The following is an 18,863-nucleotide window of genomic DNA, read 5'->3' as shown; positions in this document are numbered from 1 at the left end:
TTTGACAAGGCCTGTTAATGTCTAGTTTCGTGAACTTATGATGCAAGGTTGCTGTATCATTGATGCTCACCCAAAACCTCAGGATTTCTTACTTGGTTGTTAAACATACATCTTTGAATAGATCAATTGTTTCAATTGTTTCTTTTTCTAAATGTCTCCAAAATTTTCTACAAGGGGCTGGAAAGTTCCACTGTTGACCTTGACTTATTAATAGACTATTTTGTAATTAAAATAGACTGTAGACTACACTATACTATAAATTGACAAAACTCTTATAAATTTATATATTAAGGAAATAAATGTGACTTAAATAATCAGATAAAGGAAAGGATTTAGTACTGAATTTAAAAACCAGGAAGTCAGTATGGTTGTCCTTGAGACTCTTATCATATAATATTATGTTATGATCTTCTCAAATAAACATGTCATAATATATGCTCTGTTTTAATTGACAGTGAATTTATTTCTCATGATGACCCATAAAATATACTCTGTTTTAACTGACTGTGAATTTATTTCTCATGATGACCCATAATATATGCCCTGTTTTAACTGACAGTGAATTTATTCTCATGATGACCCATACTATATGCTCTGTTTTAACTGACAGTGAATTTATTTCTCATGATGATCCATTGTTATTGTTTTGTAATATCTTAAAGTGCATGCAGGTTGAAGGCTACATACATGGCAGATTGTTTCTGGTGTGGGAGATAAAATCCTAGCTGATGTTGATTGCCATACTTAATAAGCTGTCCAAAGAATAACCCTAATAATTCTGACTCTCTCCATAATCAACCTCTCCTCTTTGTAGTAACCTTGGGAAGGAACAGCACAACACACATTTACATGTGTAAACTAACAACCACTGGTCATGTTAGCCTTTATTTATAAGTTAGCAAAAGTCAGTTCTACTTTGCCATTCTCATTCTTATACCCTGAAATAACCATTACAAACTATTTCTTTTGATCTATCCTATTAAAATCAATACCAACTTCGTAGTTTCCATTCAGACCCTCATTGTCAATGTATTGTAGACACTAATGAGTGATTTTAGTCAATTACATATGCTGACCTTTATTCAATAGATTTGAACTACATGTACATGTATTTAGTAGTGATAAATACCATTATAGAACTAGAATGACATACAGTGTCCCATATCTTATATTTCCAGAGAAAGCCATAGTACGACATTCCTACGATGCTGATAACGAGGACGAACTGGCGTTAAAGATTGGAGAGGTTGTCAATATCATCAGTAAAGAGGAGGAGGATCCAGGATGGTGGAAAGGGGAGTTAAATGGGAAGATTGGGGTTTTCCCTGACAACTTTGTGGAGTTAATGCACACAGATGAGGTAATTGTTTTCTTGTTTCTGTTTCTCTTGCTTGAGAGTTTGCTGTAATAACTGGTATGAACTGCTTATTTTACTTGCTGATTAACTGGACCATTGTCATTGATTAACTGGACCGTTGTCATTAGTATAATCTTACTCATTTCATCTGTTCTCATCAGCTAAATGTGTAGGCTAGGACATACCAACGTCACAGTCACTTAGAAAATATATGAAATTGTCTACTGTTCCCATTAGCATGACTATTTATAAATCAAATATTAACTAATGCCATATGGATTTTTCTCTTCCTATAGCCTATTCAATCTAAAACTGATAGAAACCAATTTTTTTCTTTCTTTAGAAAGATAAAAGTACAGATAATCTAAAAGCACTAATATTTATTGATGGGAAATTTTTAAAAATGGGTATTTATCTATGATTAAAGGGAAAAAAGTATTTTTTCCACAGTAGATTTACTGTAAAACTAACTTAAATGCTGTATTTAGTAAATCCTGAAAAAGAACCCTAAAAACCTCATTTCAAATCGAATACATAACTCATTTGAAGAATTGATAAATAAGTCCTTATGTATACAGTAAAGTTGAAGAAGTTCCATTATAAGGAAAAGGACAAAAGGATTGAGGTCAACTATATATTTATTCACCAACAAAAAGAAGTGTAATGATATTACAATGGAAAATTACAAAACTTCAGCCATGTCATAGCAAGCTTATGGTTTAACATTCAACAATTACATTGTGTAAAAGTAGGGAGCTGCTCAGGAGAGTTTTATAAATATTTTGCATGTAACATTTTGATATTTCAGTTTGGTACCGACAAAGTTTTAAGACCGAAGTTTCTTCCCAAAAGTGAACCACAAGTAGGTTATGTTTGTTGTCACCTTAATCATAGCATGCTATCTCTTTGTTGTTGGCTTAGATTATACGGTAGAAAGTCCCTGGTCATGGTACTAACACAATTCATATGCACTTTATACTATTCATGTAAAAGCTCTCGAGTTATGATGTTGTACAAGCATGTTAGCTGGATATCTATTCCAAAATGGTAGAAAAGGGGATTGAAAATCAGTTATTGTGGAATTGATTAGCATTAAGTTGGTATTTAATTAAAATGTTGACAGATATACATATTATATTAATGCTATAGTATAGTTTTGACACAGATAACATACCAGTGCTTATAAAAGGTTTGAGGTTTGAGCAGCTGCCACCCAAGCAATCTGATGTGATATCTCTTCCATATGAAGTGGAGCTTGGTGTGTAGCTGGTACAGCTGCCACCCAAGCAATCTGATGTGGTGTCTCTTCCATATAAAGTGGAGCTTGGTTAGTAGCTGGTACAGCTGCCACCCAAGCAATCTGGTGTGATATCTCTTCCATCTGAAGTGGAGCTTGGTTAGTAGCTGGTACAGCTGCCACCCAAGCAATCTGATGTGATGTCTCTTCCTTCTGAAGTGGAGCTTGGTTAGTAGCTGGTACAGCTGCCACCCAAGCAATCTGGTGTGATGTCTCTTCCATGTAAAGTGGAGCTTGGTTAGAGCTGGTACAGCTGCCAGCCAAGCAATCTGATGTGATATCTCTGAACAGGAGCTTGGTGTGTAGCTGGTACAGCTGTAACCCAAGCAATCTGATGTGATATCTCGTCCATATAAAGTGGAGCTTGGTCAGAAGCTGGTACAGCTGCCACTCAAGCAATCTGATGTGATATCTCTACCATATAAAGTGGAGCTTGGTTAGTAGCTGGTACAGCTGCCACCCAAGCAATCTGATGTGATATCTCTACCATATAAAGTGGAGCTTGGTTAGTAGCTGGTACAGCTGCCACCCAAGCAATCTGATGTGATATCTCTACCATATAAAGTGGAGCTTGGTTAGTAGCTGGTACATCTGCCACCCAAGCAATCTGATGTGATATCTCTACCATATGAAGTGGAGCTTGGTTAGTAGCTGGTACAGCTGTCACCCAGGCAATCTGATGTGATATCTCTTCCATATGAAGTGGAGCTTGGTTAGTAGCTGGTACAGCTGCCACCCAAGCAATCTGATGTGATATCTCTTCCATATGAAGTGGAGCTTGGTTAGTAGCTGGTACAGCTGCCACCCAAGCAATCTGATGTGATGTCTCTTCCATATAAAGAAGAGCTTGGTGTGTAGCTGGTACAGCTGCCACCCAAGCAATCTGATGTGATGTCTCTTCCATATAAAGTGGAGCTTGGTGTGTAGCTGGTACAGCTGCCACCCAAGCAATCTGAGGTAATGTCTCTTCCATATGAAGTGGAGCTTGGTTAGTAGCTGGTACAGCTGCCAAGTAAAGTCCAGTAAATAGCAGAAGACTTTTGTAATGTGTTAGTTTAAACCCAGTGTTAAATGGAGCAAATGTCAAATGAAAATCAGAGGAGCAGTGGAATAGACCTTATCGCTTGACCCGACAATCTGTGCCGCTTGCACTATTGACGTTATACAACAATCACTTTTCCATTGTGGCGTCAGAGGTTTTCTATTATGACGTCAAAATTTTACGAGAACCTTTGTGATGTCCAGTAATGGCAGACAAATAGTGATAAGGTGTATTGTTTTTTTACTAATCAACAGCTTCTTTAGGACAGACAGGTTCTTTTTGGAAAGTCACAAATACCTACATTTTTATACTATTAAAGATATCCAGTGTTTGTACCGTTAGTATTTGTTGTACTCCTGCAAACAAAGACCTTCAGGAGAGGAATATATATATGAATCATGTGTCTGAACCACAGTTCTATTCCTTCATCCAGTTTGCTTCAATTTTTATACACAATGTTTCAAGGCCATTGAAAATTGAATGTTGGTTTCCTCTAACGTAAGAAAAGGTTGGCAGGAAAAACTTTAAATTTTATTTTTATTTTTTGGCGGGGGAAAAAAACGAGGCACTTGCAGTTCCACTCTTAACTTTTTCTTAAACCACTGACTGGAAATTTTTGATTACAATCTTGTATAACATAATATCTTAATCTTTATTGTGATACATGTATAAGCTATTTTAAACTTTAAGAATGATAAATGAAAATTTATTTATGAAGTTATCAGACAATTAAAACATCATTGATAATTGTCTTAAAAGAGATTCTTGCTTTTATGTCATCTGTTTAGGGGAAACCAACAATCTTTTTTACATCACTATAGACTTAAGTTGTATTTAGTTTCCACAATTTTGCATAGTTAGGCTTATAAATTATATCCCTTTTCATAATCCAGCAGAATTTTCCTACAATAGATATAGGAAGATGTGGTATGAGTGCCAATGAGACAACTCTCCATCCAAGTTACAATTTATAAAAGTAAACCATTATAGGTCAAGGTACGGCCTTCAACACAGAGCATTGGCTCACACCGAACAGCAAGCTATAAAGGGCCCCAAAAAATTACTAGTGTAAAACCATTCAAACGGAAAAACCAACGGTCTAATCTATATAAAAAAGAGAAACAGGTATGAACTACATAAACAGACGACAACTACTGTAATCAGATTCCTGACTTAGGCTTGGTTGTGTATTTACTAGTTAAATTGTTATAATTTAGGAAGGATGATCCCAGTAAATTTTGTTTTCACTGAGGTAATGCATGCAGGTAGTAATAGATGAAAATAAAGAAAATAATATCTCCCCTCTTGTTTTCATGTCCTTATTGTCCCCCGCGTAACGCGTTGCGGGGGACATGGAAATACAGGGCGTCCATCCGGACTTGTTAGCGCTCTCACGGGTACAATTCTTGCCAGATTTTTATAAAACTTATACTATAGGTTAATATCAGCAATATCTCGGACAAGTTTTATAATGGTGGATGATCGACTTTTTTTTAAAAGAGTTATGCCCCTTGGAAATATTAAATTTATTGAAAATGGCCTCGTTAAAGCTCTCACGGGTACAATTCTTGCCAGATTTTTATAAAATTTATTCTATAGGATAATATCAGCAATATTTCGGACAAGTTCTATAATGGTGGACGATGGACTTTTTATTATACCCGCTTTAAAAAAGTGGGGTATACTGTTTTACCTCTGTCTGTCCTTCCGTCAGTCCATCTGTCAGTCAGTCCGTCCGTCCCATGAATATTTTCATCACATTTTTCTCAGGAACTACTTGACAAGGATTTCCGAAATTTTGATTCAGGGTTTATATAAGTTAGTTACACCGTGTGATGCGTTTTCAGATTCATCACTCAACAACTTCCTGTTTACCGAACACTTGTATTATTTTACACATGATAGCCAAGTTGAAAATTTTCGTCACATTTTTCTTAGGAACTACTTGACAAGGATTTCTGAAATTTGGTTTCAGGGTTTATATAAGTAAGTTACACCGTGTGATGCGTTTGCAGATTCATCTCTCAACAACTTCCTGTTTACCGAAATATTTCGGCGGGGGTATCATCAGTGAGCAGTAGCTCACAGTTTTACTTGTTTTAAAAGAGTTATGCCCTTGGAAATATAAACTATGTGCAATGCGGGGGACATTGGAACTCTGTTCTTTTATTTATTATTTGTTATTGAAGATTTATATTTTACAAAAAGCTTTATGTAAGAGTGGGTATGTATAACAGCATACAGACATAATAGCAATCCAAGTGGCAATCATACCACATCTCCTTTATTTTTTTTAAATCAACAAGTTTTGTATGTTGTCACCTTAACCACAGCATGCTTTATGTGAAAACAAACAAAACATTCCCTGTTTCCATTCTCAATTCTATACATATTTTACTTTAAAACTTTGCACACAGATTTCTCCCACAGGTTATAACATAAAACAAAAAAGTGTAAGTACTAGATGCTTGTTAGTTTCCTGTGTTTGTCATTGTTTGTAGTACAGGGTTTGAGGAAGTACATATTTCCCATTATTTAATTTTATCTGTTTTATCAATTCATTATCAGTCCATTCCTCTTCAATGCTGTTATAAACTTTCATCCTTAAACAAATTTAATTATCTTGTGATAAAATAACAAAAAGATTTTTTTAAATTGATTATTACTTAATAAACCCATACTTGACCTTTGACTTGTGTAATGGGTTTCCGTATTGTTTAATGCAGATATAGCTCTATTCCCTGTGAGGGTTGTATTACAATGACAAAGAAAGTAAGTCTGAACTTTCATTACTTTTAATCACAGAACAGCAAGAGTTATTAAGTTTAAACATAACAATTCACGTCTTGTTATATGGTCATCTATATGACACTTTTACTTTACATGTCAAATTCAAATTTTCTATTTTCAATCTTTCTCCTTACCACAAGAAATATGTCCTTATTTAACATGTTTAATATCCATTTAGAATTCTCTATATTAAGAAAAAATAATGATATAATTTTCTACAAAAACTCTCTAATTATCAGTAAAATGAAAAATAATGTATATTTTGTCAATTTATATGTTTTCTGAAAACCTTTGACCACCTTTATTATAAATTGATTCATTAAAATCCAAAGAAGTAAAATAATCAGTGAAAATAAAATTTAGAAAGTAAAGAAATCCTTTTCAATTTGGAATATTTGAATAAATGTATCATGTTTAAATGGTAAAATCTTAAGTTCTGAGCCAATAACCTCTGAAATTCAAAAGTGCAAGTTGATAAAGATGGCGTCCCAGACATCTGCAGACATATATTGATTTGTGTATTTTCATGTTTTAAGAAAATCCCATTCTTCATACTTGTGAGTTGTCTGCTACAAGTCAGACCCATGGTACAGCTGTTGTAGTCCAAGCTAATATTTATTGTTCCTTCACCAGTGGGGAAACAAACAAATAGTTTTGATGTTGTCTCTCCTCAAATCTGAAATTCACTAGTGCAGCAATTCCCTTGAACACTTTAAAGTAGGACCTAGTAATCAGTGATCAGTTTCACAAAAAATCTTAAAAGCCACAATGATTGTCATAGAGGTATGCTGTATAGTTAGCTAGAAAGGCCTTGGCATGACAAAATGAGAGACAATTAAAAAAAACAAAAAACAATCAGCCTGATTTATGATTAAAACAAATGCTGTGGCTTTATTTATTTTTGTGGATATTTGATTTCATGGTTTTGCCAAAGTCTGCATACAAACTTAAAGAACATTTAAACACACAGAATTTGTAGTTAAACTTAACCTGAACCCACAAAATCCATAAAAATTGGTATCCCACTATAATAATGAATCCACAGTATAACAGACAGCAAACAAGGCTTTTTCAATCAGTCTTTCTGCCCAGCTGTACAAGGTAGACAATTTTATATGATCATAGTAATAAGTTCAGATTTCATGTAACCACATCCATCATTAGTTGAGTGGTAGGTATTTCTGTTTACAAGGCTCTGATGAAAGATTTAATTACTATTCATTTGTGACAACAAGAAGGATAAGACTTTACTATCTCTACAATATAGTCTTATCTTTGATTATTTTCAGCCACGCCCAAAGAAGCCTCCACCTCCTACCACTACCCCATCATTAGCTCAGGCGAGTGTAAAATTACCTGAGAAAGCAGCTGCACCAGAGACAGCTCATCACACAGAAAAACATGCTAAAAAAGAGAAAGATGGTAGGTATTATGACAAAGATTTTGTTCTCTTTAATTTGTGTAGTGACAGTACTAGTAGTGTATTAATGCTTAAAATATTAGACCATATATTAAACTAGTTCTATGCAAGTTAGGATTGTAAATTAATTGAGTCTTGACCACATCTTTGCATAAGACTTTTGATAAAAGTTTTTATCTTAAATTAACATAATTTGATAGGTTACACCAAACTTGTTCTTAACCATTCTGATACATAAAATCCAATTTTGACCAATCTGAAAATTCATATGTATGCCAGTTACAAGTGATTTTAATTTCTTTCAAACAATTTTTATGCCCCACCTAGGGGCATTATGTTTTTCGGTCTGTCCCGCTTCAGGTTAAAGTTTTTGGTCAAGGTAGTTTTTGACGAAGTTGAAGTCCAATCAACTTATATCTTAGTACACATGTTCCCTATGATATAATCTTTCTAATTTTAAAACCAAATTAGAGTTTTGACCCCAATTTCACGGTCCACTGAACATAGAAAATGATAGTGTGAGTGGGGCATCCGTGTACTAGGGACACATTCTTGTTATTGTCAAGTTTAATTTTGATTCAAGATGAAATTTAACCAGGCCATACAGAGATTTGAACATTTTGAGCTGAAGTTTTAATCTTATAACTAGATTTTTTTTCAACGTTTCTAATGTTCATTTTGCTATTCTTAATTCAAACTACATATTTGCCATTTTAATAAGATCCGAATTTGACCTATTTTATTGTATACACTAAACAAGATACATGTATATGTAGAACCTTTATATTTGTCTATTGACAATGAATTCAAAATTAGAAACATTTGCATAATCTTTTGACCTTAAAAAAAAGAAGAGAAAAATATAGCCGTCACTTTTTACAAATTGTTAATTCATTGCATGAAAAGAAAGCTGAGGGTTTACAAAATATAAACAAACATTCTTAATAACAAACTAACAGTTTTGAATTGTTTTACATTTGTCATTTCGGGGCCTTTTATAGCTGACTATGCGGTATGGGCTTTTGCTCATTGTTGAAGACCGTACAGTGACCTATAGTTGTTAATTTCTGTGTCATTTGGTCTCTTATGGAGAGTTGTCTCATTGGCAATCATGCCACATCTACTTATTTTTACATTAACAGTGTAGATTTTAACCTATATTTGTGAATATTTAATTTTATCACTATTCAATGCAGTACTAGTTTGTGTGAATAAAGTTTATTTTGTTTCAAAATACTTTTAGGTAAAGAAAACACTGATACAATCTTAATTGCAGTGGTGAAGAAACAGTTCTTCCTTTGTATTTTACAGGAAACCTTGGAGTTTCCAAATACTAATTTGGATTGATCAGGGGAATTTTACTCTGTGTCTTAAGCTGCAGATAAGATAGGATCAGACACTGTTCTCTATGCCATGACTTTAAATCTCTGTAGTACAGATCCGGTCAGCAACAAATTACACATTCATGCTGTAAAATGTTGTAAATATCGAGTCATCAACTGAAACAAATTACACAAGCTGTAAACATTTGAAATATAAAAAATATATGGCCATACATAAAGGTCACACATACTAGTAATATTGTATTTAAATTGAACCATGCTAACGTGCAAAATTTATATTGACACAGGCTAGTACTACTTAATTGTTTATACTAACAAGTTATTAACTACCATTACAGATTTACCGAGTGTTGACACATATAAGTACTACTTTGTTGTTTATACTAATGAGTTGACATTTTAGATTTACCGAGTGTTGAAAAATCTGCACCACCAGCATTACCCAGCAAGAAACCTTCCGTACCTCCACCACTGCTTCGTAAGCCAGCTAAACCAGACCCCCCACGGCCCACGTCACAAACAGAGCACAAGCTTCCACCCCCTACAATAACAAAGGAGGAACCTACTAAAGATACAGAGGAGAAAAAACATACAGGTTATTCATCATCAGTAATTGTAACAGTTACTTCCCTTGAGCCATATATGCAGAGTTGCTTCCCCTTTTCTAAACATACTGTAGTTCCTCACTGTAGCAATGTTTGAACGATTTGCTGACTGTTTTTGGTAAGATAAAAAAAAGGGTGTGTTTTTCATGATATTTGGCATCAATATAACTTGTGTTTTTAAGGGGGTATGAATAAAAAATGATAGAATTTGTTTTTACTTGGTCAAAATGTATTTTATATAGTGCTATTTCAAAAAAATAATAATAAAAATTAAAGTTTTGTTTTATAGCTTTTGGTTGTGAAAAACTGACACATTTTGTACGGATTACACAGGGAACACTCCTTAATTTTGAAATAGAATATGAGAAGATAGCTCTTCTAAAATGCTTTAAAAAAAATTAAATAAAAATGTCAGAAAAATGACACTTGGAAATAACTTTGTGAAGAAATGTTTTTTGCCACTATTCTGATGATTTTTGTTTTACAGTTATAAAGTGCCTGCTTTAACCAACTACAGAAGTAACCACAGCACTTTTCTATATAGAAAATAGTTTTGATGTAAACATTTAGATGTTCTTTTGGGTATTCACTGATAAACCATTGCAATTTTTGATTTTTAGAAAGCGAATTCACTGTTTTTTATTCTGTCATCCTTCAAATCTTGATAAATAATGAAATATGAAAGACCTTACAATTAAGACTGCGCATAATCTATGAAGAATTTATAATTCTGAATATATATAGGTCTTATGCAATACTTCAATTTGAATCATATATTTCAGTTGTGGAAGCAGGCAATGCCCTGAGTATCCTTGTTCAAAGTGTTTATAAAGATTTTTTTGTAAAGGATACTTGAAGTATGTATGAAGCTCTTTTGTTAAAAAAAGTACTACTCCCGTTTAAATCACTAAATGTATGTGCTGTAAACCTGAACGCTGTAAACAAGCTTACAAAAAATAAATAAGGAAGTTCAAATATTTCTATTTCAGGTCAATTTGATGAAATACAGGCCTCGTCTGACAAACTTACACATTTGACAGCAAGTCGACCAAAAGGTCCTTCTAAACGACCTCCATCACAAGTCTTTAACCATACGGTATGTATCACAGACTCAGCCAAAATCAAGTCAACATTGCTTCCCTCAAAATATCACCGATTACAAAGTCATGAACCCTATTGGATGCCCATATCCTGGTGGACATATTTTAGCCTTTCCACAAGTTGAGCAAGAGTTGTGTCCCTTGGTCTGTCAAACTTCTGGTATTCGTTTGAGTCAGACTACGGGTATCAAAACATTTCTTTGGTCCGGACCAATAAAGAATGAGAGTCAACTGTATTTTAAGAACCAAAAGTCCCTCAAAACAATTGGTTATTTTTAAGTTTGCAACCATTTGATGCGTAAATATCCCTGTACTGAAATAATATTTAAAAGTGCTGTCAAATCATTTTCATCACAACTTTCTAGTCATATTGTATGTAAAAGTCTTGTAGCTAAAACAAAAGTCAAATGAAAAGTTCTTCCTGAGGGCTGTTACATTAAAACATAAATGGTACCCAGGGAAGGCACTTTAAAAATGGGGTAACCACCTATATAGGCAAATTAAAATTTCACTTACATTTATACTATGCAAAAACATAGATGACACCCACCCATAGTTGAGATTTGGAAGTGCCTTCCCTGGGTCCCATGTATTATGTAACAGCCCTGAAGCCTATAGCTTTCTATGTTTATTTTGATTCTGTTGAGTGTTGTAGCTGTTTAAAATGTTTGTCTTTCTATCATAACATGTCCTTAATTTTTTTCTCAGCAATTCTTTATATACTTAAGTGTACTAGTTTTTATAATCATATTTTTACATTCTATATATAGGTACAAACTGACATTAGGGAATATGCACACATACTAAGAAATTATAAAAAAAAAAAAAAAAACACTTTTTAATTTTAAAACATTAGGTTTTTTTTAGTAAATGTTCTTGGTAACTTATTAGGTTTTTTTTGGCCTAAACAGAAATTTACCTATGTTTTTATGTTGGTGTGCTTCCTACTAAAATGTGCTTTTGTTTGCTTTTAATAAATTACCCCCATAAATGCATTTAATTCTTTTGACTGCACCAATGTCATCCCAGCCCTAATCTAATTCAACACAATCTTTGGACATTTATCATTTGCAGTTTAAATTTATCAAGGTTTTAAACATCATCTTTTGAATCATGTGATGTCTTGACCAATCATTTACTGTTTCAAGGAAGACGTACATAATATATAAATCATACAATTACACAATCATTACTGTATATCCTAACATATGACAGAATACATTGTTCTATTTATAGTCTCAGGGAATTACCAAGACTGTCCAGGTATACAGCTAATGCTACTTACTTCTTATACAATACTATTCCATTCAAACATACACCCAGGATAGTCACTCTTAAATTATTTATATTGGTTTCTTAAAATACATTTATCCGTACAGCCTATGTTTGATTCCCAATTGCAGTTTTGACTCCATTTCCCTTGATTCGGTCAAAACCAAATTGAATTGATCTGAGTTGTAACTTGTTCTGATTTATTAAGTTGGCTCATCTGTTATGAAAATATGAATATGAACTTAGTGAGACAACTTTCTGTTCAAGTCTTGATATAATGTATGTGCTTTTAATAGATTGCATTACAATAGTGTGATGGACCTTTTCAACATCTGTTTTCATATTCACCAGCTAATTTGGTTCAAATTTAGTTTCATGAATATGCATGAAATATTTGCCACCTGACTTTAAGCAAACAATTATTCATCAATCAAACAAATAAGAATGAAAAGTTTGAGAAATGATTAAGTCGTTTGTAAGTGTTAATGTCCCATGTTTAGAGTGCCTACTCTGGTCTCTGGACCTGTGTATGTTTGAATGGAATAGTCTTTTGAGTTCTTTTCTCTCACTTGGAAATGAAATCACTTTAGAAAATCAGTAATTTTCAGTTTCAATAGCAAATCCTTTTAGAACTTCATTAAAGATTATACAATGTTGCTAAACAAAGAATTTGGAATAAATATTCTTTTAAGCCCAGCTGCACATTTAAAAATAACAGCCTCTTCAAAAAAAATCATGGTTACTTGTTCTGTCAAAAAAAAAAATCGTCACCAGTTAAACCATACCTGCCATCAGGGGCTCCATAGATCCTAATCAAAAATACACTTTTCAACTATCTACTAAGTTAATGTAGCATTCGTATACTATCCAAATTCATACTTTGCACTGCCTACCAAAAAGGCAATCAGTAACCATGTGTAACTCATTCTTTCCAACAATTCACCAGTCCATCCTTACACCAATGTTACCTGTTTAAAATCACACTGACAATAACCCATGGTAACAAGAGCTCACTTGATTTATATTCAAAATGACACTTATCATTTCAATGGATGTACATGTATTTTTATAGCACATTGAAACAAATGTTGAAAGCGAGGTAATTTTTCACCTAGATTGAATTTTTAACAAAATTATACTAATAATTTCATTTTCTCCTTCAACATGTTCAAGCTGTTGAGAGTATATATCATTCTGATGGCTACTATGTCTGGAGCTAAGACAAACATTTCTAGGAATGTGACAACAGCTAACATAAAATCTGCTCTATGTGACCTTGATTAACAATGAATTCTTTAACATTTATAATTATATTGTATGCTACCCTTCTTGGCAGTATAAGAAAATTTTAGCGACAAAACTGCCAATTTCTTTAAGGGGGCACCATTCATAGCAGTGTTAATTTATTGAATTGTCAGCATAATACTTCTAGTTAAATAATTTTTTAATCACATCAAATTAAATTATGAAAAGTATATAACTTGGAATTATAACAACTTTAACTTAATAAGCAGTACAAATTTTTATCTACAACATGTAAATATTACGTTTGTTGACTAACTTTAGGGGAGTAAAGTGTTCCGTACTATCACGGTGAGAATGAAGCTAGCTTAGATTCTTTTCTATCTGTAGATCTGCTGTGATATTTTAGCTTTTGTTTTCTATCTTTTCAATAAGCAGAGAATCATTATTATCAAATGAATGGCAGGGGAAGACTTTAGATTTTAGAGCACTGTTGAAAGTTGTAGATTGTATTGAAGCTGTATGTTATATTGTCAGTATCATATTTAGAATCACATACTCAAATGGTACAAATTGTAAACCTATGTTTCAATTAAATTTATTGTTCACATGCCTTCAACCCCTCAGGGTATAAATGTGCATTTCTTAACAATTAAAACATTAAGTTAGCTAAGTTTACTTTAAAATTAAAAGTTTTTGATGCTAAAAAAGCTGCTATACAGAAAAAATACAAATGCAATTTACTGTATGTAAAACTGATTTATTTAGAACTTTCACAAAAATACATAACAAATTTTAGATATTTTGGAATCCATGTTTTTTTGTCGCAGAAAGCTCGACATAGGGATAGTGATCCGGCGGCGGCGGCGTTAGCTAACTTTTTAAAAGCTTTATATTTTAGAAGGTTGAAGGTCTGGGTGCTTCATACTTTGTATATGGATGCCTCATGTTACGAAGTTTCCGTCAGTCACATGTCCAATGTCCTTGACCTCATTTTCATGGTTCAGTGACTACTTGAAAAAAAAGTTAAGATTTTTTGTAATGTTAGATTCTCTCTTATTATAAGTAATAGGATAACTATATTTGGTATGTGTGTACCTTGCAAGGTCCTCATGCCCGTCAGACAGTTTTCACTTGACCTCGACCTCATTTCATGGATCAGTGAACAAGGTTAAGTTTTGGTGGTCAAGTCCATATCTCAGATACTATAAGCAATAGGGCTAGTATATTCGGTGTATGGAAGGACTGTAAGGTCTACATGTCCAACTGGCAGGTGTCATCTGACCTTGACCTCATTTTCATGGTTCAGTGGTTATAGTTAAGTTTTTGTGTTTTAGTCTGTTTTTCTTATACTGTATGCCATAGGTCTACTATATTTGGTGTATGGAATGATTGTAAGGTGTACATGTCTTGCGGGCAGGTGTCATCTGACTTTGACCTCATTTTCATGGTTCAGTGGTCAAAGTTAAGTTTTTGAGTTTTGGTCTTTTTTTCAAATACTATATGCAATAGTTCAAGTATATTTGGTATGTGCGTACCTTACAAGGTCCTCATGCCCGTCAGACAGTTTTCACTTGACCTCGACCTCATTTTATGGATCAGTGAACAAGGTTAAGTTTTGGTGGTCAAGTCCATATCTCAGATACTATAAGCAATAGGTCTAGTATATTCGGTGTATGGAAGGACTGTAAGGTGTACATGTCCAACTGGCAGGTGTCATCTGACCTTGACCTCATTTTCATGGTTCAGTGGTTAATAGTTAAGTTTTTGTGTTTTGGTCTGTTTTTCTTATACTGTATGCCATAGGTCTACTATATTTGGTGTATGGAATGATTGTAAGGTGTACATGTCTAGCGGGCAGGTGTCATCTGACCTTGACCTCATTTTCATGGTTCAGTGGTCAAAGTTAAGTTTTTTGAGTTTTGGTCTTTTTTTCTTATACTATATGCAATAGTTCAACTATATTTGGTGCATGGAAATATTTTATGATCTATTTGTCAGTCACGCAGGTTTTGTTTGACCTTGACCTCATTTTCAAGGTTCATTGCTCAGTGTTAAGTTTTTGTGTTTTGGTCTGTTTTTCTTAAACTATAAGCAATAGGTCAACTATATTTGTTGTATGGAAGAATTGTTAGCTATACATGCCTGCCCAGCATGGTTCATCTGACCTTGACCTCATTTTCATGGTTCATTGGTCAATGTTTAGTTTACTTGGTTAATGTTAAGTTTATGTGACAGTTGTAATAAAGCTTTATATTTAGGACTATCAACATAATATCAATGATTAGTAAAGAAGGCGAGACATTTCAGCGTGTGCACTCTTGTTTTTTATTAACCTCTATTTCATACATCCTTTTAATTTTGATAAAATATTGTCTGTATGGTGCAGAAAATAAAGGGAATAAATGATTTAAAAATAAAAAGGGAATAAATGATTTAAAAATAAAAATGGACTATAAAGTTTGACAAGATGGAATGGTTAATTTGAAAGGTGAAATGAATATAAAATACAATAGGGAACAGTTTGTAGGTTTTAAGGTAGATGAATATTTGAGAAACTTTTGTAAGGATATTCTCTTATATTTACTATTAGCCAGGTAATCATTAGCTCTGACAGCACAGATAATGTCCAGATTTGAACTAACACATACCTTTATAGATTTAATTTCTGCTAGTTTGGCTTTAACACATTTTTATACGCCCGTTAACGGAACGTATTATGGTATACCTCTGTCCGTCCGTCGTCAATATGTCGGACATTAACTCAAAAAAGCTTTAACCAATTTGCATAAAACTTTGGTGAATTGTTTATATCTATTGACGTGAGCTCCCTTTCGCTTTTTATAAATTTTAGATTTTACGTTTCCGAGTTACAGGGTTTTATTCATAAAAAAAGGGGGATTTTCCAGTTTTCAGACAAAAACTCAAAAATGCTTTCAGCAGTTCTTATGAAACTTTGGTGAATTGTTTATATCTATTGATGTAAGCTCCCTTTAGAATTTTATAAGTTTTACATTTTACATTTCTGACTTATGGGGTTTTATTCATTAAAAAAGGGGGGATTTTCCAGTTTTTGGACAATAACTCAAAAATGTTTTCAGCAATCCTCATGAAACTTTGGTGAATTGTTTATATATATTGATGTAAGCTCCCGTTACATTTTCATAAATTTCTAATATGACATTGAGAATTAATTGAACTTTATTTGTTTATAGTCTGACAACAGATTTACTAAGTATTGCACAACAGCACAGTGTAATGCACAACAGCAAGAAATCTTTAATTGAATATAAATTCAATTCATATAACCAATTTCAAGTTCTTTGACTACATTTATTCAGAAACCTATAATATGTCAAATATTTAATACAATCCAAATTCAGACCTATATCAAGCTTGAATATTGTGTCCATTTTTGCCCCAACTGTTCAGGGTTGAACCTCTGTGGGCATATCCAGCTGCGCTCAGCGAAGCAGTTTATTTCATTTACTGTGGATTCATTTATTTTTGTGGAATGAGGAAAAATTGCATTATTGTGGATATTTAAATTTTTGGTTTAGCCAAAGTCTGTATATATGTCTATAGACAATTTGTATTTCGTAGATCATTTAGATTCTTGGTTCAAATTTACCAACGAAATTCAAGAATATTGGTATCCAACGAATAATAACGAATTCACAGTAGAATATAAGTTTTAATATGAGATTAAGCAAAAGGGGAAAAATAATGCTTTTGTTTATTAGTGAAATCATAGGAAATATGGAGTAAATTTTAAAGATAATGCAACCAAAAAATAATTAGTTGCTGAAAATGGAATCAAGGAAAAAAGGTAAAATGACATCAGATTGGGAATAAAAAATATAAGCTGATGCAACACCATGGCAAAAGATCAAAAGAAAGCATTCCACAAAATACTACTTAAAAACTAAACATTGAGCAACTTGAACCCTATCAAGAACAAGGGATGAACTTAAATATTCTGAAAGGATCAGCAGTTCCTACTCCACCAGTGACATCTGGTGTGTAACTCCTTAAAATCTGTTTTTGAGTCATAACAAGGGATAAGGTATCATGAATTAATGAGTTGATAATTGTCTCTTGCTTAACCCTAAACAACAAATATATAAACATCTGTTAATCTTCAGACTGTATTCATAACAGAAGGTAATATTTGCAAAAGAAACAATTTTTCAGGATGAGCTCAACTTTAAGTTACCAGGGTAAAACCCATTCAATGAAAATACATTGAGAACTGAAATATCACAAAATACATTACTGAAAAATAAGGGTAAATTCAGGTGTTCTGTAAGAGTAGGAATTTCCTGTTTTAAAAAAGGTACCAGTCATGTAAAAATCTGTTACGCTCAGTTGTATCATAAACGATGATTGGGAGAGGTCATCATAAAGTCACAGATCATAATCTCGCTAAGTCCTGACGCAATACAACAATATCTTAATTATCCCTAGTCCTTATAAGGTTTGAATAAATGTATGTAATGATTTTGTTTAAGTTAAGTATTACATTTAAAAAAAAAATGAACATTTTAATAAGATAATAGATATATGAATATTAAATACATTATTCTACTGGACAGGAGGAAGAAAGAAATGGTGATGTAAAGGATACTCATTGGTTAAAGGAGGATAAAACTCTACATTCCAAGTCTCATGTTAAAGATACAGATATCCATAAAGGAGGGCCAAGTCATTCAGATATCCATAAAGGAGGGCCAAGTCATTCAGATATCCATAAAGGAGGGCTAAATCATTCAGATATCCATAAAGGAGGGCCAAGTCACACAGATATCCATAAAGGAGGGCCAAGTCACACAGATATCCATAAAGGAGGGCCAAGTCATCCACAAGCAACAGATTACCATAAAGGAGGACCAAGTATTCCCCCAACACGACCTCCTGAACCCAGCCCAGCAGTCACAGCGACAGTACCTACAGCAGGTTAGCAAAAAATCACAGCTGTGCAAGTCTCTGATCACACATTATATTATATTCAAATATTGAAAGAAAAATTTCCAGTTTAATCATATAATTGTCAAAAAATTTATTCCCCATTTTGTTGTCCCTCTTTTCAAGAAGTCATTCAAAATATACATACGATCAGTGTCTACACCTTCTTGTGCTTTAGCCTTGTATGTTGTAGAAATTGACAGGCTGCTTGATTTAGAACAATTTAACTTGCTCTTTGATGCTGATGCAAAATAACTTTTTGAATAACTTAATCACTGTTTAAAAACAGATGAAAACCAATCAATGACAATGACTTCCTAAAGTGTCTCTTTTACCACAGCTATATCCACTGTAGTGTCTTTTCAACTTTTTTATACTGACTTTCCTAAATATGGAATAAGAAGTTTTCTAAAATTTCCAAGTGTATGGT

The 18,863-nt window shown here is 33.2% G+C and overlaps 1 protein-coding gene across 6 annotated transcripts in view; it reads left to right on the top strand.

Annotated features, from left to right (window-relative positions):
- LOC127725274 (CD2-associated protein-like) overlaps positions 1-18,863 on the top strand; it is a 43,540-nt gene that overhangs the window by 18,943 nt on the left and 5,734 nt on the right. The window contains exons 8-15 of one of the 6 annotated variants that reach the window (XM_052232142.1): positions 1,179-1,360; positions 2,166-2,219; positions 7,776-7,908; positions 9,653-9,844; positions 10,844-10,950; positions 12,191-12,217; positions 13,299-13,325; positions 18,064-18,424. In XM_052232142.1, coding sequence (XP_052088102.1) covers positions 1,179-1,360; positions 2,166-2,219; positions 7,776-7,908; positions 9,653-9,844; positions 10,844-10,950; positions 12,191-12,217; positions 13,299-13,325; positions 18,064-18,424 — 1,083 coding nt within the window. Of the gene's footprint in view, positions 1-1,178; positions 1,361-2,165; positions 2,220-7,775; positions 7,909-9,652; positions 9,845-10,843; positions 10,951-12,190; positions 12,218-13,298; positions 13,326-13,792; positions 13,820-18,063; positions 18,425-18,863 lie in introns of all 6 variants that reach the window. The other 5 variants (XM_052232147.1, XM_052232145.1, XM_052232143.1 and 2 more) reach the window with 5 other exon arrangements.

Source organism: Mytilus californianus, unplaced genomic scaffold (assembly GCF_021869535.1).
Source record: "Mytilus californianus isolate M0D057914Y unplaced genomic scaffold, xbMytCali1.0.p SCAF_15, whole genome shotgun sequence".
In the NCBI taxonomy this organism is placed as follows: domain Eukaryota; kingdom Metazoa; phylum Mollusca; class Bivalvia; order Mytilida; family Mytilidae; genus Mytilus; species Mytilus californianus.
This window is presented reverse-complemented; position numbering and strand designations above follow the sequence as displayed.